Source organism: Bubalus kerabau, chromosome 7 (genome assembly GCF_029407905.1).
Source record: "Bubalus kerabau isolate K-KA32 ecotype Philippines breed swamp buffalo chromosome 7, PCC_UOA_SB_1v2, whole genome shotgun sequence".
NCBI classification, from domain to species: Eukaryota; Metazoa; Chordata; class Mammalia; order Artiodactyla; family Bovidae; genus Bubalus; species Bubalus kerabau.
In genome coordinates, this window is record NC_073630.1 from 88,677,766 (window position 1) to 88,698,940 (window position 21,175).

At 36.6% G+C, this 21,175-nt stretch overlaps 1 protein-coding gene across 4 annotated transcripts; it reads right to left on the reverse strand.

Annotated features, from left to right (window-relative positions):
• Positions 1–1,569: 1,569 nt before the first annotated feature.
• Positions 1,570–16,314, reverse strand: LOC129657939 (UDP-glucuronosyltransferase 2B4-like). Of its 4 annotated transcripts, XM_055588722.1 has the most exons (7): positions 15,992–16,305; positions 15,585–15,640; positions 14,693–14,841; positions 8,307–8,438; positions 6,109–6,196; positions 5,028–5,247; positions 1,570–1,849 (listed from the first exon to the last, which is right to left on the reverse strand). In XM_055588722.1, exons 1-7 carry the CDS (start codon positions 16,303–16,305, stop codon positions 1,570–1,572), a joined length of 1,239 nt encoding a protein of 412 aa, XP_055444697.1. The 4 variants fall into 4 exon arrangements, with proteins under 4 accessions (XP_055444697.1, XP_055444694.1, XP_055444696.1 ...); XM_055588719.1 differs by having other exon boundaries at positions 15,585–16,314; XM_055588721.1 differs by lacking the exon at positions 15,585–15,640 and having other exon boundaries at positions 14,693–14,837; positions 15,833–16,305.
• Positions 16,315–21,175: the final 4,861 nt, after the last annotated feature.

The following is a 21,175-nucleotide window of genomic DNA, read 5'->3' on the forward strand; positions in this document are numbered from 1 at the left end:
TTTAAAAACATGATGTCTATGTTATTTTCTGTCATGATAAAGAATTGAATTTTACATATAAGTGCTATGGCAAGGAATGAGGCAATAGCTGCTTAAAGAAAGAGACAAAATAATGATAAATGCTAATCAAAAGTGTGGTTCAAAATACATTATAATGCAATAGTAATTAATTCAATCTATGGTCAACAAGGCTATGGTTTTTCTTGTGGTCATGTATGGATATGAGAGTTGGACTGTGAAGAAGGCTGAGCACCGAAGAATTGATGCTTTTGAACTGTGGTGTTGGAGAATACTCTTGAGAGTCCCTTGGACTGCAAGGAGATCCAACCAGTCCATTCTGAAGGAGATCAGCCCTGGGATATCTTTGGAAGGAATGATACTAAAGCTGAAACTCCAGTACTTTGGCCAACTCATGCGAAGAGTTGACTCATTGGAAAAGACTCTGATGCTGGGAGGGATTGGGGGCAGGAGGAGAAGGGGACGACAGAGGATGAGATGGCTGGATGGCATCACTGACTCTATGGCCGTGAGTCTGGGTGAACTCCGGGAGTTGGTGATGGACAGGGAGGCCTGGCGTGCTGCGATTCATGGGGTCGCAAAGAGTCAGACACGACTGAGCAACTGATCTGATCTGATCTGATGGTCAACAAACCCATTGGATATAACATTGTATCTGCAAGTAGTTAAGTAATGCTGTGTCCAGTTTTGTAAGAGTATATACAGACTTAGATATGTATATAGATATAGATAAGATCTGTAGATAAATTCAGGTACATTTTGAGAGAACGAAAATTCTCTAAGTCCCTTTAGAGTCCAGGTTATATATTTTTTTAATATACAGTTGAGAACTTACATCCATTGTTAAAAGTTGAGTATGGGAGGGAAAATAATAGGTGACTAAAAGGTGGATGAGCAAAAGAGAATTAAGTCATGAAATTAAAGATTTTCACAAATATTTCAATTTTATAATAGGAAGCAGGTAGCAGTTGCTATATTTCTAATTTTACAAACACTCTTTGGGAAATAAGCTAAACTGGATGAATGCAAATGTCTTGCCATGGCTCTAGGTAAGAGGTGATGCTGAGGCTGCATAAACAGTAGAAATGAAGACAGGATAGTGGTCTCACAAATAGAATAAATTGATGAATCTTTTTACAGAATTCCAATTATTGAACAATTTCAATAACAAGGAAAACCTATTTGACACCAAAATGAAGTTAAAAATTCTGAATATCTAGAAAATGACACAGATGCTGTAAGTAGACTTCTTGTTGTTGTTGTTTTTACAAAGAGCATGTGAAAAATAGTTAAACACAATCATTTCTTTTTAGATTAACTTTTGAATTAAAAAATTAAATTTCAATATGTATGCATATAGTTTTATTTTTATTTAATTTTTCCTCAGTGTTTTTTCTTGGCAAGACATATTTTTGTCAGGTAGAAAATCCCTTGAAAGTAAAATTTATATTTTATCACAGGAGGAGTAGAACTTTATCATAATTCATCCTACTGTAATAAATATGAGGAGTTCTACTTATGTGGCAAAATTGCTAGACATCTCAGAAACAGCTAGTCTCTTTTCCCCTTCTTTCCTATGTTAGCAAACTTCCGGCAACAAAACAGACAACACTTTGTAATGACAAATACAACAGTTGCCACACAGGCCAGCAGAAACCCAATCACATCCAGAGAGTGGTACTGGAACCAGGTGAGGTTGTGGGAGGCTGGCCTCAGGTGCTTGGCTCCTTTGTGCCGCATGACAAATTCAATCCAGAAGACTGCTCTGTCCAAGGGTTTCATAGGCTGATCATGTTGAATGGCTGATAACCTCATGATATTCTCTTTGTAGCTGAAGGAAAATCAGTGATTAATTTATATAATGAGCTATAATAGATAAATAAATGAAATTTTCTTGCAAATGGTAACAAAGAGTGCAACACAGAGTGGAAGAAAAGTAGCTACTTTTCCTCCAAGGTGATTACTTAGATCTTAGCTTATGGGCTGTGCTGTGCTTAATCAGTCAGTCATGTCTGACTCTTTGCCACACCATGGACTGTAGCCAGATAGGCTACTCTGTTCATGGCGATACTCCAGGTAGGAATATTGGAGTGGGTTGTCATGCCCTCCTCCAGGGTATCTTCCCAACCCAGTGATTGAATCCAGATCTCCTGAATTGCAGGCAGATTCTTTACTATTTGAGCTACCAAGGAAGCCTGAGAATACTGGATTATCCTATCTCTTTGCCAGGATCTTCCCGACCCAGGAATTGAACCAGGGTCTCCCGCATTGCAGGTGGATTCTTTTCCATCTGAGCTACAAGGGAAGCCCAGCTTATGAGCTAGGATTTCTTAAATTCTTAGGATTTTGAGCTAAAAAGAAAAGAAAGAAAATGAGAGGGAAAAGACTGTGTAGTCTAAAGAATGGCATGAGTTGTTCCAAAGCGAAAAAAAAAAAATCATAATTTGTTTGTTCAAAGTTTGAATTATCTAGTAAAGAATTGTTAATTGACCTGATAAACATGTTTTAAAATGCAGTCATAATCCAGATATAGCAAGTAAATCTATGATGAGGTTGAGAGACAAGTCCAGAAAGGACTGATCTTACATTAGTAAAGTAGTGGTTGAAAGTGTGGAAGTGGATTGACTTGGTTTGATTTCTGACTCTGATACTTACTGGCCATTTTTTATTCTTTCTGTCCCTTAGTTTTTTAAAAACTTAATTTTATTAATTTTTTAAAACATTTTTATCTTTTAAACTTTTTATTTTATAAATGGAGGGCCCAATCACAATAGAGTCCACAGGTTTTCATTTTTGTATAAAATGGATAGAAATAGTACCTTATCTGATTATTTTGAGAATATCATATTGATTCTTAGAGACATTCTTAGACTCTAGTATACTCTCAGAAAATGTTTTCTCATATTGATTTTGGTTCTTGTTCTTTTAGAAAAAGATTCTCTTAGAATGTGGAGAAGACTCAAAATTTCACTTTCAGGCATTGCAGTTACAATGCCTGAACTACTTTTCTACTGTTAAAATGATGATGGACTGTGTGCGTGTTTGTGTTCAGTTGTATCTGACTTTTTACAACCCCATAGACGGTAGCCTGCCAGGCTCATCTGTCCATGTAATTCTCTAGGCAAGAGTACTAGAGTCAGTAGCCATTCTCTTCAGGGGACCTTCCTGACCTAGAGTTGATGGCTAACAGGCAAGAAAGTAGAAAGAATAATGAGGTACGGTTCGTGAACTCTAAATCACAAAGTGCTATAACATGACACTGCAGCGATAACAATGGAGTTAACTTTTTTCCCTTTTCTGTCAAAGCACAGGGGGACCACTTGGTGTTTGCAAGGATTGTAGTAATAAGGAAACATTTTTGTGATACCATAGGAATCAGTTCAGTCACTCAGTGATGTCCGACTCTTTGTTACTCCATGGACTGCAGCAAGCCAGGCTTCCCTGTCCATCACTAACTCTCAGAGCTTACTCAGACTCAGGTCCATTGAGTCGGTGATAGCATCTAACCATCTTATGAATAGACTACAATAAAGAAGTTACTTAATATGTGTAAAGTAACACCATGCTACTAAATAAAATATGTAGCATATCATGAACATTGAGTATATAGCAGCTAAGAAATCTTCATTTTTGACACCAACTTTACATTATTAAAATTAAAAAAATATAAAGATACTAGAGAGATGCATATTTATATAGAATCAGCAAATGAAAGATCTATTACTTAAGAAAAAAAAGAAAATGTGCTTTTTGCGCTACTCATTTAGGACAATAGCTGTGCTAAAATTAAATTTAAATAACAGTATTATAAAAACACAAATACACACTGTGCTACTATTACTGACATTCTCAAAATGCTTCATTGCAAAGTCATTATGAAACAATAGGGGGAAACATATATATATATAATATTTATGATATTAATATAATTGTGTTACTGAATTTCATGTATATCTTGAAGTGATTTGGAAATCAAATATTTCTTGTTTTTGAAAATTTGGCTTTTAGACTGTAATATCCCATCATATCTCTTCCAAATAAGACAAAATCAATCACAACCTAAAGAACTCAGGATATATCTATATTTATAAGCAATATCTACATAGTTGAAATTAAGTTAGAAAGTTGTATTTAGCAAAGTATTATTAAAAACTTGCAGATATAGAGAACAATTTTGGTTACCAGATTGTAGGAATAGAAATATATGCATAGGGGTGTAGGAAGCTAAACTATTGGGAATAATATAAGCTCAAGGTTGTGTTGTACAACACTGTGAACATAACCAATATTTGGTAATAATTTTGAATGGAAAATAGGCTTTAAAAATTGTGTAAAAATTTTTTAAAAAGGAATATCCCAACATATCCTTCCAAATCAACTGCATTTAGATTTATAATTCTTCTAAATTAGACAAAAATTATCACAAGCAGAAAACCTAAGAATAAACTTGTATTTATATGTATTATTTACATAGTTGAAAATGAGTAATTAGAAAGTTCTAGGTGTTTACCATTTATCAGTGATGGAGCCAAAATATTAGCATAGAAAACTTGGAAAATATTAAATGTAATGGGAATTTAAGATTGATTATGTCAAAGTGGTTTACTGAAAATAAAGTATCTTTGTAGAGTTTAAAACATTTGAGGAGTTCACAGGCTGAAAGAAAGTAAAGTGGGCAGATGAGTATTCATATTAATACGATGCATGGTTCCCTACTTACCTTTGTTCTCAGTGCTTCTTAATCCTTCTATTACCATTTCAGTGATTCTTCTCATTCTAATGATTAAGTCTTTCAGAATTTCTCTACTATCTTTAAACTACTGACAAACCTTTTCCATAAAACCATGAAAAAATATTGAGACACTCACAATAGGTTATTGTTGATTGTTTTCAAAGCATTGAATAAATCTTACTTTTCATTATACTTATGTGAAGGCTCATTTCTGCCTCCTTGGCCTTCAGATGAGAACTTCTCTAGAAACAATGTCAGGTAAAAAACATATACTCACAAAGGATTATTAATGACTTCCTTCAATGCATTGAGCAAATCTGCTGTTGATATTGTTTCCAAGTCCAATCTGATAGCTGCTCCCTTGGCCGTCATATGAACAATGTTATGAGGTTGATCAGCAAACAAAGGAAGGCCCACCATAGGGATTCCATGGTAGATGGCCTCATAAATGCCATTGCTTCCACCATGAGTTATAAAGGCTTTGGTTTTTGGATGACCTAGGATTGAGTGAATTTCAATAAAATGATTAATTATAACTTTTAGAATAAAATGAGAAATGGGCTTTATAAGGCACTGAAAGAAACAGTGTTTTTTTAGATAACAGATTATTACACATATGAGAGTGTTTTTAAATTGCTTTCAGAACTCAGAGAAGAAACTGCTATGTCTGCTGAAAGGGTAAATGAAAACTTTGTGAAAGAAGTGCTGAGTCACTTGAACGTCACAGATATGAATCCATGATTGGCAGGTGAACAGCTTGAAAGAATCTTCTGGGTAAAAGAAACCACATGTGCAAAAAAAAGAGGAGGGCATGCCAGAAATTATTCTCTTAAAGACATAGTGGAGTCAGTTAGTCTGACAGGAATGGTATCGGGGGAAAGAAGGATAATGGTAGTGGCACTGGAACCAGAGGAAGGAAAAGCAACCTTTTGTCATGAAGTATGTTATTGCATCATAAAAATGATTGCAGATTTTTTTTTTTACAGAAAATGGAGTCACCTGTAATAAAAAGGGAACTCATTTTTAGTAGCATTTAGCATACCCCTACAGAGGGGAAAAGAGAGGTATAAGGAGAGAATTCAAAGACAGAACAACATTCAAGGAAGTTATTAAAAAGATCACAGTGAGTAGAAATTAGAGCCAAAATAAAGATTCTGGCCATAAGGGGTGTGACTGTATAGAATAAAAGGCCAATTGTTATATATTCTCCTTTTTCCCCCTCGCATAGGAAATAAAAATAAAATAATACATTTTTCAAGTGTTTCAATAATTCTCTATACATTTGTTTCCTTTTGAAGTGCTATCACTTTGCTCAGCTGTTACCCATGTTTTCAATATTTTTTTCTACCAAGTCTTACCAAGAAGGTCATTCTGGGGGATCCACTTATACAGCCGAGTATTGGGTCCTAAGGTGTCTGGTTTCTTGCCATCATATCTCCATAGAACCTGTTAGGGTAAGGGTAATATCTTATTCTAAGAGTTGAACTTCAAGGTTACAATTCTAAAGTGATCAAAATATATCTAGTTACATGTCTTCCATATGACATGTAAGAAATGAGGGCATATTAAATAATATTCACTGTTAATACATTGACCAGCTTCCCAGGTGGTGCTACTTGTAAAGAACCCACCTGCCAATGCAGGAGACATAAGTGATGTGGGTCCAGATGTGGGTCCATCACATCTCACAAGTTGGGAAGATGCCCTAGAGTAGGGCACGGCAACCCACTCCAGTATTTTTGCCTGGAGAATTCCATGGACAGAGGGGCCAAATGGGATATGGTCCATAGGGTTGCAAAGAACTGGATACGACTGAAGTGAATTAGCACCCATGCACAATACCCTGACATGAATAGGAACACCTACACTGATATACACATGATGGCATAGACAATTGAGATGTCAGTCCCAACGTGAAAACTTAAATAATTTCTAGGTGGTCTTATTTCAAGAACAACAAAGTCAGTGACAGATTACAAGTAACCTACATACTTATTTGCCTTCTTGTTATACTAGCTGTCATCTTCAAATTTAATATTCACTGATTTCTTTTTGACCATTATAGAAGAGTGTTTAGTTATATCAACTTTTTGGTATAACAAGTTATTTTATTAGAATTTCACACACTTTGGTTACAAAGAGGAAAATTGCATGCATCAGCCACTTAGAAATAAATACCTTTGCTTATTCATAATTTATTAATAATAAGTTAATTAGTGCTTCTTAGGAAGTATAGCTTCATTTAAGTTATAAACTGTTAGGCACATGCAAAAGCAATGACAACTGGAATTTTTTGACATGAATCCAAAGTATTACTGCTATTACTAGACTTGGATGTTTTACCTTTAGAAAAGAAGAGCCAGTTGGAAATTTGAAAGGGACAATAGGACTATTGAAAAAGTTCCAAAATAGTGGCATCAAAGTTTATTCAACTGAATACTTCAACAATGAAGCACAAAGCATTGACAGAATTGATTAGTGTGGTCTCTAGATCCAGTACAAAAATAAGGAACAATTTTGGAATTCCAAGCAATTCTCATAAACTGGATTATAATTTATTAGTGCTTAACTTCTATTTGCTCTGTGAATGAATGTAAATTAATTTTAGTTTCTCAGCAAAAAATAGCATAGATTATTAGGAGAGGCCTATCATTTACAAACTAAAAAAGTTGTTCTCAAATATCCAAAGACCGCAGGGGTATTTTATATATTACAAAAAAAGTTACTGCTGCATTTTATGAAGAAGAAGGCAGCTGAATCTTCTCCATGCCAGTCTCCCTTATGCTTGACTGCTTCTTATAGTCCCTTCTCCCTCTTCACTCAGGAGGAAGAATGTGACAGGTTAGAAGCAGAGTTCATTAAGCACCAGACTTTACAGAGTTCACCTTAAGGGCAGGACCCTATCTTCACTCTTTAACATTGATCTTCCTGCTTCAAATTTTAGCAGGGCCTAGTCAACCAGGGAGGCAGATGTTTCTCTTCTCTAAATCAGTTGGGGGATGGCAGTTTGGGGAATCTTGTCCATCCTTTCTCTGAGTAGCACTCTGAAAAACACACTGATAGGTCTGTTCCAAAACTTATGGGATACAAAAAACACCAGGATTACATGCTAAGTGTGCGCTGCAAGAAGCACAACAGACTTCTATCAATATTGTTTAACATAATTGTGACTATATTTTCTGTTAAAATTTAACCCCAGAGAATATCTGTACCTGTACTGTACGTCAGATATCATTCAAGGAAATGGAACAAGTGACAAAGCAGAATTTGGTGGTTTCTTTTCTGGCCCCAAGTTACCATTATAATACCAAAATTCATATTGTATCTCTTTAATATCATTCTTTTTTATTACAATGTTAATCTAAATTTATTATTGATGAAAGACACTCCTTGTAATTCTATAACACCTACTATGTTTGTTTTGGTTTATACATATGAGAGATAAATTGGAGTTATCATATAGTTTACCTTTCTGTTAGAAAATGTTTAAAATCAGACATTTTATAGAGTTTAACAGACATTAAATAGTTGCTCACTGTTAAGTTACTGTGTGTACCTTTTGTGGAATCTGGGCAAGGGCTGATGCAATCACATTGGCTCTTTCTTCTGACATGTTACTGACCATTGACCCCAACGAAAACACCACAATACCATGTTCTCCAGAGCTCTGCACAAATTCTTCCATTTCCTGTGAAAAAAATAATTTGTTCCATCATAAAAGAGAAGGAGCACAGCAAACATTATTTATTGAAGGGATTGCTACCAACAACTAAAGAGAGAAAATCAAATATAATCTGTAGTAGAGGTTTTTTAAAAAAATATTGTGGTAAAATACACATGACATAAAATTTACTTTGTTAATCATTCCTAAGTGTATAGTATAGCAACATTAAGTATATTCCCACTGTGTAACCAATCTCCAGAACTTTTTCATCTGGCAAAACCGGAATTCTATGCTCATTAAGAAACTCCACATTCCTCATTCTCTAGCCTCTGGCAAGTTTCATTCTACCCTATGTTTCTACAAATGTGATTAGTCTAGACACTTCTTATAAGTTGAATTGTAGAGTATTTATCTTTTTCTGATTGACTTATTTCACTTAGCATAAGGTTCCTTCATGTTGTGACATTTGTCATGATTTCCTTTTAAATGTGAGTAATATTTCATCACTTGTGTATATGACATTTTGTTTATTGCTTCATTGGTTGGTGGACACTTGGGTTGCCTTAGCCTCTTGACTTTTGTGAGTTGAGCTTTTATGCACATGTACAGACATCTCATTGGGGTAATAAGTTCAATTCTTTTGTATATGTACCCACAGAAGAGACATTGCTGAACCATAGGTGTTGATATGTTTTATATTATTCTTACCACATACTATAGAGTGATTTCCTTCCTCCTCATGTTCCTTAAATATGTTAACTTCACGTCTTGGACATTGGTTAGTTGTGCTAATAAATATTCAACACTAAGAAAAAATATTTCAAAAATTTTGAAAAACTCCATACTATTTTCCATAATGGGTGTTTTTTCAACATAAATCATCCCTGAAGTCCTTGGGAAAGAAATGGTTGATATGAGATCTATTTCTTCTATTATGTTGAGTTCAGTTCAGTCGCTCAGTTGTGTCCAACTCTTTGTGACCCCATGGACTGCAGCACGCCAGGCTTCCCAGTCCATCAACAACTCTCAGAGCTTGCTCAAACTTATGCCCATTGAGTCGGTGATGCCATCCAACCATCTCATCCTCTGTTGTCCTCTTCTCCTCCTGCCTTCAATCTTTCCCAGCATCAGGGTCTTTTCAAATGAGTCAGTTCTTCTCATCAGGTGGCCAAAGTATTGGAGTTTCAGCTTGAGCATCAGTCCTTCCAATGAGTATTCAGGACTGATTTCCTTTAGGATGGATTGGTTGGATCTCCTTACAGTCCAAGGGACTCTCAAGAGTCTTCTCCAACACCACAGCTCAAAACCATCAATTTTTTGGTGTTCAGCATTCTTTACAGTCCAATTCTCACATCCATACATGACTACTGGAAAAACTATAGCTTTGACTTGACAGACCATTGTTGGCAAAGTAATGTCTCTGCTTTTTAATATGCTTTCTAGGTTGGTCATAACTTTCCTTCCAAGGAGTAAGCATCTTTTAATTTCATGGCTGCATTCACCATCTGTAGTGATTTTGGAACCCAAAAAAGTGAAGTCTGTCACTGTTTCCATTGTTTCCCCATCTATTTGCCATGAAGTGATAGGACCAGATGCCATGATCTTAGTTTTCTCAATGTTGAGCTTTAAGCCAACATTTTCACTCTCCTTTTTCACTTTCATCAACAGGCTTTTTAGTTCCTCTTCACTTTCTGCTATAAGGGTGATGTCATCTGCATATCTGAGGTTATTGATATTTCTCCCAATATCAATAATCTTGACTTGTGCTTCATCCAACCCAGCGTTTTTCATGATGTACTCTGCATAGAAGTTAAATAGGCAGGGTGACAATATACAGCCTTGATGTACTCTTTTCCCTGTTTGGAACCAGTCTGTTGTTCCATGTCCAGTTCTAATCGTTACTTCCTGACCTGCATACAGATTTCTCAAGAGGCAGGTCAGGTGGTCTGGTATTCCCATCTCTTAAAGAATTTTCCACAGTTTGTTGTGATCCACACAATCAAAGGCTTTGGCATAGTCAATGAGGAAGAAGTATTATGTATATTTTTGCAAATATATTTGTTTATAAGCAGGAAATGAGATAGGGCCAATACACATTGGTGGCAAGGAGATACTGTTAAACACTATTATATTGAGATTTTTCAACTATTATATTATTAATTACTTAGATTCTTAGAAGGAAGTTGTACTGCAGAATTCAACTGACCTTAAATTCTTTATTATTATAGGTCTACTAAATCAGCTATTTATTCCAGACATACTTTTTTGAGAATTATTTTAGATTAGTGATTAATATTTCATTTCTCTATTAGCACTATGAAAAACTTATAGTTTGAATCACTTATGTCTATCATTCACTCAGCTGTATAATCCTTATCTTAAAATTTGTCATAATTTCCCAAGCTGTCTAAATTATTAATCTCTGACATTGAGGAGTCTGGTATTATTGTTGGGAAGTTCTCTGAGATAATCCTGTAAGTCCTGTGTATAACCCAGAGATATACTTGTGTATTTACTTATTTGACTGACCATATTGCTGAATTTGTTTACATGTGGCACCCTTCATCCTGAACTATATTGTATAATTGATGTGACAGTAGGATGTACAATGTCAGCTGTGGTGAAGGACCCTCAGAGTCCCCTACATTAGTGCCCCCAGTGAGCACCTGCCCGACAGTGGGAGAGGTGCCCCAGGGCTTTCTGCAGCAGAGATCTGGTCACCTTTTTAGTAGTTCACTTCAAACTATATAAAACTCCATGTGAATCTGTATCTGCCTGGATTGTTTCTGAATTATTTTGTTTTGTAGTCCTTTATCCTTTCTAATTTAAAAAATGTACACTCTATACTAGAATAATTACACATTGCTCAATGATCCTGTTTAATAAATGTAGAGGAGCAAAATTTTCCTGACCAGTAGTAACATTTAAAGTTACTTGTCTTCATTGCATTGTCATGTTGGCTTGCTAACCAAAGCTGCTTCATCTATGCTGTGAAAGATACATCAATTTGGTATTATTTTAATATATCCTATCAGTGATTAATACAAATTAATCACTGATGTGGACTGATTCATTTTATACTCTGATATCTTTGTGAAAATAATATAAGTTCATGGCAAGAAAATATGCAAAAGTATGAAAATTTATATAAAAGGAAATAAGGTTTACTAAAATGCTCCATTCAGAGATATCCTTATTTTCAAATTTATATACTTTTAGAAAAGACTGAAATATATTTGATATATCCTTATTTTGTTTCTGATTTTAGAGAAAAAGTTTTCAATTTTTACTGTTGAATATAATATTACTATATTGTTAAAATGTTCACACTACCAAAAGTATCATACGTTCCAATGTCAAATTATATTAAAGCTGCAACATTTCAAATGATAGTGTACTGGCCCCAAAATAGACACGTAGATCAATGGAACCGCATACAGGATTTAGAATTAAAACCCTGAATATATAGCCAACCAATTTAACAAGGGAGACAAGAACACCCCCTGTGGAAAGAATAGTCACTTCTTTCTTTTTGGAGAAAATTGGATAAGTATATACACAAGAAATGAAATGAGACCCCTGCCTTGCACCTGTCACAAAAATAACTCCAAATGACTTAAAACAACTCCAAAGACTTAAACATAAGACTATATACCATAACATCCCTAAAGGAAAATGTAAGGCTGGAACTCTTTTGCGTCAGTCTTAAAAATGATTTTTTTTTTTCTGATATGACATCAAAGCCACAACAAAAGAAAAAAATCCACAAGTGGTACTATATTATACTTAGAGCATCTGTACAGTAGAAGAAACAATCGACAACATCAAAATGCAACCTACAGAATGGAAAAAAAAATATTTTAACCACATGTTGAATGAGGGATTAATGTCCAGAATACATATAGAACTCATACAGCAAAATTCAATTAAAGAATGGGCCGAAGAACAAAATAGACATTTTCTAAAGAAGGCTTCCAAATCACCACCAGGCATATGAAAAGATGCTCAATATCACTAATCATCAGGGAAATGTATTTCAAAATCACAATGAGATATTACCTCACCTCTGTTAGAAAGCTGGTTTAGCCCTTATAGGACACAAAAAGAAGTTTCCTAATCTTTAAAATTGTAATTCCAGCTTATATTTTTTTATCCTTAGAGAAAATTGTGATCTTATTATATCTGTTATTTTCCAACTAAATATTATATATAATTTAGAGTAGTTAAGTATTCCTTATAAATACATACATTTATATTGTAGAAGAAGAATGTTCATTTTAGCCAAAGCACAGGTGAAGAGCCTCAAATCTCACAGAAGGACTTTAGCATTTCATCTTATGTATCTGACTGGCAAAATCTTAAAAATTCCTAACATTAAAAAAGTTTACATTAAGTATGTTAAATTAAATTTTATTTAAAGTAAACTTTATTAAATTTATTATTTTCTTTAATTTTTATGTAAACTTTTATAATTTACCTTTAAAACACTCCATGGGATATCTAATCTCTAGCAGTTTGCTGAATACTATAATCTTGATGATTAAGAAAATCAATTTCAATTAGGAATTAGATCAAGGTGGCTGGCACACATTGGGTTATTGATAGTATATTATAATAACAAAATAAAAATAATGACAGCGGTTAATATTTCTTTGGACCACTGAGTATATGCCAGTGGCATTTTGGATGTTTCACATGTACTTACAAATTTTTTCTCTCAACAATATAAGGTTGGTATTATTATAAAATACAGTGTGGTCGTATCTCTATGAACACTGTAGTCTAGTTTTCAGTCATTGTTGCCTACCTCTAGCAACAACCTGAGAAGTGTTCTTTTCTCCCACAATTTACCCTTTACATCCAACCCAGTGACTACATGTTACTTGTCTTGTTGTTTGTTTGTTTGTTTAAGCAATAGTATAATATAGTGCTTAGTTGCTCAGTCATGTCCAACTCTTTGCGATCCCATGGACTGTAGCCCACCAGGCTCCTCTGTCCATGGGGATTCTCCAGGCAAGTACCCTAGAGTGGGTTGCCATGCCCTCCTGCAGGGGATCCTCCCAACCCAGGGATTGAACCCAGGTCTCCCACATTGCAGGTGGATTCTTTACTGTCTGAGCCACTAAGGAAGTGCAAGAATAGTGAAGTGGGTAGTCTATCTCTTCTCCAGGGGATCTTCCCCACCCGGGAATCCAATTGGGGTCTCCTGCATTGCAGGTGGATTCTTTACCAGCTGAGCTACCAGGAAAGCCTGTTGAAACAATATTTGACTCCACCTTTCTTTCTTAATCCTTTCAATGTTTTCCCAGTGCCCCTACTGGATGTTCTAAGTTGCTATCTGTTTCCACCTGACTTCACCAGCATCATCGGTCTCTTTACTTGGGCTTTTCCCGTTTACACTAAGCTCAAACTTCTTCACAACTACCATTACTACTCTACATGCTTTTCTTATCTATCTTCTTCTACCCCTGCCCCATCCCTTGTTTATTTTTGAGCATTCTTCTGATTTCACCTTAATTATCAGTGAATCAGAGATACCTTCTATGATTCATGCTGGATAATTATTAGCATTCCGTTCTTTCCTTTTTATAACTGCTGCTGCTGCTAAGTCGCTTCAGTCGTGTCTGACTCTGTGCAACCCCATAGACAGCAGCCTACCAGGCTCCCCCGTTCCTGGGATTCTCCAGGCAAGAACACTGGAGTGGGGTGCCATTTCCTTCTCCAATGCATGAAAGTGAAAAGTGAAAGTGAAGTCGCTCAGTTGTGTCCAACTCCTAGCGATACTTTTGCACAATTTTTATGACTTGTTTGTATTCTGTCTTTCCACATGGAGTGTCAGGTAGCAAAAACTGTGTCTACACCATTAATGTATGTTAGTACTCACTTCTAGAATATATGACATATATAATTATCCTATAACATTACAATTATAATATAATTATAATTATGTAGCTAATATATTACTTATATAAAATGTAATATAACTATAAATATTGTTTAGTGGATATCTGATTATGCTTCATTATGTGTTGAATAATGAAGCTGTTATTTAACTGACATATTTTTAAAGTGTCCCATGTATTCTAGCTTATTCTGGAACAACAATGAAATTCAGATACTTTGTTCCTATAGACATATATCAGTATCTAACTAGAAGGTCACTTTATCCAGCTTCCCACATCTGACTCACTGTAATCAAACATTTTAAATAAAGAATACAGCATGATTCCTATTGAAAACACAAAGTTAACAAAGAAGAACAAAGAGGAGTAGGTGACCTTAGGCAGGGGCTTGGCAGGTTTGCAGTGGAGGCCTCCTACAAATTCAACATTTGGTAGTCCTGGGCGAGGAAATGAAAAATCCCAATAGTTTCGAATAAGCCACATTTCGGCTTTCCCCATCGACTCTGCTATTGTAGTGGGCCTTCCTGAAAGTGAAATAAAAAACAAAAACAACAAATGTTGGATCAAATGAGAATATTGCCGTGTGTATATATTTTAGGTAATTTTTGTAAAGGAGCTTGGGATAATGTGGTCAAAAATGTTTGAATGTATCTATTCTTCAATAAATATAAATATAACATAGTATAATATAATATGTGTGTAATTCTCAGTGTACATGTCTTCATTTATTAAGACATTTTATGAGATTACTAGTGATTTTTTTAAATTAAAAAAAAAGTTTTGTGAGTTAGATATATATTCACTTGCAGAAGTCCTATGTGCTTTAAGTTGTGGTATGTGACCTCCTGGTATTTGAAACTAGTAATGGGTTCTACCTTATCCTATATTTAAGTGTTTTCATAATATTTATAAGACTGATGGGTGATTTTATATTTTTATTTCACTCTTTCACTTATTTGAGACTAATTTCTGTGAAATTATATTTATACAAACTCACCTTCCAAGGCATAAGGAAAGATAGGATTTAATGCTACCAAGTAAGAACATGAATTACCTAGTTGTTGTGTGTTGTTTGGTCTCTAAGCCGTGTCTGACTCTTTTGTAACCCAATGGACTCATCTGCCCATGGAATTTTCCAGGAAAGAATACCCGAATGGGTTGCCATTTCCTTTTAAAGGGGATTTTCTCAACCCAAGGATCGATCCCACATCTCCTGCATTTGCAGGCAGATTCTTTACCACTCAGCCATTAGGGAAGCCTGACTTACCTAGTACTTCACTGTAAAACTGATTCCACTTCTTCTCATTGTACAGCTGAAACCAGTAGTCAAAATAAAGTACATATATCATATTTTTGACCCTCTCCATGAATGTCATGTGATCACTTAATTCAGACAACATAACAGGTACATAGGATGGTGGAAATGAAAGTCTTGCACTCCTTTTTTCAACCAAATAGCCCGGTGAGAAGTAGAGACTGTACACTAAAGGTACTTTAAGTATCTCAGCCAGCAGCTCTCCACAGGGTCCAACAGCATCTGCAAGAATGACATCAAACCTCGATTCCTGTAGTTTTGTCATAAGTTTCTTATTTGAAACAACTTCCTTACATATCTTTATACCAATATCAGAAAACTCATCAAGTAGACTTTGCATTGTTGAAAGATGGATCCAAAAGAAATCTTTCACCACAAGCATCCATGTCTCAATCAAAATCTTGGCAAGAGTCTGAAAATCATCTTTAGCTAAAGATACAGGGAAAGTCTCAAATTTCATAGCCAATGGTTTGTTGGGATCAATAAGAGTGGAAGCTGAAGATTGCAGTACAGTCACCTCATGACCCCTCGTCACAAGCTCATCCAGAATTGTCTTCATATTCATCCAGTGACTAAATTCCACTGGCCACACCAGCACTTTTCCACAACTCCCAGAGCTAAAATAGAAAGTGAGCTGTGACAGCTGCAGAAGCAAGAGCCATTTCATAGACATCTTGTTCATATGCAGTAGTTTAAACAACTACTATATCCTTTAGCTATTGCTCAGGTTTATATCTGGAATACATCATTCAGAAGTTAAATTATAACTCCTTTGCCTTAAGTTAGTATACTGCATGAATAGTCAGCAGATGTGGAAATTAGATGAAAGGACAAAGTGTAGTCTACTTCGAGATTATACACCATGTTTACATTGATTTATCAGTGCTGTCACCCAGCTAAAAGTCAATGACCTTGTACACACAAATCAATTATATAATGTAAGAAAAAAGACTGCTGCTGCTGCTAAGTAACTTCAGTCGTGTCCAACTCTGTGCGACCCCATAGATGGCAGCCCACCAGGCTCCCCAGTCCCTGGGATTCTCCAGGCAAGAACACTGGAGTGGGTTGCCATTTCCTTCTCCAATGCATGAAAGTGAAAAGTGAAAGTGAAGTGGCTCAGTCGTGTCCCACTCTTTGCGACTGCATGGACTGCAGCCTACCAGGCTCCTCCATCCATGGGATTTTTCAGGCAAGAGTACTGGAGTGGGGTACCATTTCCTTCTCCAAAGAAAAATGACTAGTGTAAAACAATAGCAAGTGAGAGGCTCTTGTGTCTTCAATCACTTTGATACAGAATGAGAGAAAGGTGACATCAGTAAGATGGAACATTAGGCGGTCCCAACACTTGCATCCCTCACAAAAACAAGAAAAACAATAAATGAACAACTATAAACCAATATAAATTACTTTTCAAAATTTCTGGACTACAATGGAGAAGCAGCAGAAACCTTGCTGGTTGCGAAGTCTGAGGATTACTGCATAGAAAAGCGTGGGAAAGATTTTACCCCCACCACCCCTTCCTCCAGTTCAGAGGAGCTTGGCACTGGCAGAGATCCCCTTAGAGGAATTTCAGCCCATGAGGAAAAATAATGCAAGGGAACTCCAGCAACCTCATCATCATGACCTTTGCAGCCTTGCTCCTGAGCACTTCCACAGTGTCCACCTACACTGATTCAACTGACAGAGCTGCCCAGGGTCCCTGCTGTTGTGTCTTTCTTGAGGCTGGAAATGTCACTGTGGTGAGACCTGGTCTTGGGGTCCAGGAGTTTCCCCATCTCTCCTGTACCCCACTTTCCCTGATCGATGTGTCACAGTGCCTTACCATCTGTGCAACTGGAGTTTCTAATCTGTGCCCTGCTCCCAGGTTCTAAGTCAGTGATTTGTCCTTAATAACTGTGGTCATGCTGCTGTTTATTTGGGTCTCACACTGTTAATCCTAGTCTTGGTTTTGACTGGCCATTACCTAGGCTGAGCTGCTGCTGTTTCACACACCATTCCTGGGTCCTGAGTCACGGCTTTAGCCTATCATTGCTGGGGCAACAATGCAGACACTCTGTGCCTCACCATGGGTCCTAGTCAGGGTTCTGATCCACAGTTACCGTGTTCACACCACTGCTTCTCTGTACCTCACCCTTGGGTCCCAACATGTGGCTCTGATAGGTCATTACTAGGAACATAACTGCTGATATTCTCTGACTTCCCCTCTGGCCAAAAGTGGAACTTTGACTCATTATCCCCAGACTGTGTGTCCTAGGTACCGCACCTGACCCCTGGGCCTAAGCCACTGCACAACCTTGTCATCTCAGGGCCTAAACCACTGCTGCCTCCCCCCCCCTCCCCAAATATACTATTAAATAACTATGTCATATGTCTAGAAATACAACTATATACATTTTACTTGCTTGCTTTTTATATTTGTTAAGAGAAGAAAGGAGAAGACATATGCACTTACGCTGTCTTACATAGTTGCTTATCTTTACCAGTGCCTTTTGGTCTCTCATTAGAATTGTAGTCTAGGTTTACTTTCCTCAGTCAGAGGCCTTCCTTCAAGTTTTTCTATAAGGCAGATTTCCCAGAAATAAACCCTTTTTGGGGTGATAGGGAGGATAAGACTATCTATATTTTGCATGCATTTTAAAATAATGATTTATGTATTTTTGGTTGTGCTAGATCTTTGCTGCTGCACGGGCTTTCTCTAGTTTCAGCAGCGGGGGCTATTCTCTCATTTCAGTGGCTTATCCTGTTACTGAGCACAGACTGTAGGGCATCATGGGTTCAGTAGTTGGGGCATGTGGGCTCAGTGGTTGGGGCTCCTGGGCTTTAGAGCACAGGCTCACTATTTGTGGTGCATGGATCTAGCTGTGGTGCATTGCTCTGTGCCATGTGGGATTCTCCCAGATCAGTGACCAAATCCATGTCTTTTGCATCAGCAGATGGATTCTTTTCCACTGAGCCACCAAGGAACCCCATGCCCTCATCTTTGAAAGATAGTTTTCCTTGATATAGAATTTTAGGCTTGTAGTTTTGTCTTTTAGCACTTTCAATATATCATCTCACTACCAGAGAACATTCCTTGTGTCTAATGACAAATAAGCAATATTTTGGCATTCACTTGTAAGGATGAATTATTTTTCTTTTAATGCTTCAAGACTTTCTGTTTTATTTATTTATTTATTTATTTTTTATTTTTAAAATAAAAGTATAATATAATCAAAAGTCATACAGTTATTACACGAAGAAACACACAAATGTGTACATACACATACGTGCACACACATATGTGCACAGTACCTGTGAACAATGCACACACACAGTAGTATAGCGAGGGCTTCTCTGGTAGCTCAGCTGGTAAAGAATCCACCTGCAATACAGGAGACCCTGGATTGATTTCTGGGTTGGGAAGATCCCCTGGAGAAGGGATAGGCCACCCACTCCAATATTCTTGAGCTTCCTGGGTGGCTCAGACAATGAAGAATCTGCCTGTAATGTGGGAGACCCTGGTTCAATTCCTGGGCTGGGAAGACTCCCTGGAGGAGGGCATGGCAACCCACACCAGAATTCCCGCCCGGAGAATCCCATGGACAGAGGAGCCCAGAGGGCCACAGTCCACGGGGCCATAAAGAGTCAGACACGACCGAGGGACCAAGCCCACAAACACACACGTGGTATGAATATCAGGGCAGTGTACTACTCACTCACACCTCCTGTGGTCACCTTTGGCCAAGGAAATGCAGCGTAGTTTTCATTTTGAATACTAATCCTTCCTCACTAGGGTCTGGGAGAAACCCTTAGAGAAAGTTAGCTTGGAGTTTGGGTAAAACTGTTTGATGCCAGGAGACACTTCTTCCCTATTAATTCAAGGCACCTGCTGCTTTAGTTTTCAATATTTCATTAGTGTCTGTGTATGGCTGTCCAATATTTATTCTACTTGGAATTAATTGGACAATTGGGTTGCACAGATTAATGTTTTACATCATGATTGGGATGTTTTCAGGCATTATGTTTTGAATATTTTACTCTGCACCTTTTTCTTCTGGCACTCCATTTTTGTGTATGTTAGTGTGCTTTATTATGTCTATGGCCACACCACCCTGAATACATCCTATCTCGTCTGATCTCAGAAGCTAAGCAGGTTAGTACATAGGGCTTCCCTGGTGGCTCAGATGGTGAAGAACCTGCTTGCAATGCAGGAGACCTGGGTTAGATCCCTGAGAGCATGGCAACCCACTCCAATATCCTTGCATGGAGAATCCCCATGTTCAGAGGAGCCTGGAGGGCTACAGTCCTGCCAGTGGGGTCACAAAGAGTTGGATACAACTGAGTGACTAAGCACACACAGCATGTGCACCATTCTCTAAGTCTCTGTTCACTTTTCTTTATTCTTTTTTTCCCTTTTCTTTGGATCATGTTAACTTATTGATCTATCTTCAAGTTCACTTGCTTTTTCATCAGCTTCTTCAAATCTACTGTTAACTCCAGCTTGTGAATTTTTCATTTCAGATATAGTAATTTTCAGCTCCAAAATTTCCATTTGCTATTTTTGAAAAATATGATTTCTATCTCTTATTTATAGACTCTATTAGATGGAACCTTGTTATTATACTTTTGTTCTATAAGAATAGTTTCCTGAAAGTACGTTGTATGCTTATAAGAATTTCTTCATTTTTCTAAGTTCTCCAGTTTGTAGGAATATTTTCTACATTCTTATATTCACAATAGTCTCCTATGATCTTTTATATTTTTAATTTTAGTTTATAATTTTATTAATTAGAGTGTTTTATCTTTTTGATAGTTTCCTTTGATTCACTTAGCCCATAGGCAATAGCCATTTTGCAGTGTTTTCCTGTTAGAGCCGATCATTTACCCTCTCACAGGAAGATTCTATTGCCTCCTTTCCCCACCTGTAGGTCACATACTTTATTTCTTTATATGTTTTGTGAAATTATTGTTTAACTGTTACATTTAGACAATGGAGTATAGCAACTCCAATTCCATGTATTGTTACTCCTATATATTTAGTGACTACATGGACTATTTAATGAAGTCTTTTTCCACTACAGTGTAAAACCTCTGATGTAGCTATTTAGAGTGTACAACCTCGGGCATATTCACATTCCCTGGCTGGTAGCTTTCATCAACTGTTGAGTCTATATATATATATATATATATATATATATATAGCTTTCATCAATTGTTGAGTCTATATATATATATATATATATATATATATATATATATTGACTGTTCTTAAAGCCTATTGAATTTGTTAAAGTATTGCTTCTGTTTTTTGGCTACAAGGCATGTGGGATCTTAGCTCCCACATGAGGGATCAAACCCACACCTCCTGCATTGGAAGGTGAAGTCAACCAATGGACCACCAAGTAAGTCCTTATGGTTTTTGATAATATCTTGGGAGCATAAATTGCTCCAGAATCTGACTCCCCAAAGTTCATTCTCTTTTTCAAGGATACCTTTGAAGTCAATGTTTGAGATGTGTTCTGACCTCAGGAAGGCTCTTCTTAGCTGTGTCTTTCTCTGGTTTT

Excerpts from the sequence above, each read along its gene's own strand:
- LOC129657939 (XM_055588719.1), bottom strand. The coding sequence starts at position 16,314 with ATGAACAAGATGTCTATGAAATGGCTCTTGCTTCTGCAGCTGTCACAG. Across the intron at positions 14,842-15,584 it reads GTTTTACAGTGAAGTACTAG|GAAGGCCCACTACAATAGCA; the intron begins GTAAGTCAGGCT and ends TTTCACTTTCAG. Across the intron at positions 5,248-6,108 it reads CCCCCAGAATGACCTTCTTG|GTCATCCAAAAACCAAAGCC; the intron begins GTAAGACTTGGT and ends ACTCAATCCTAG.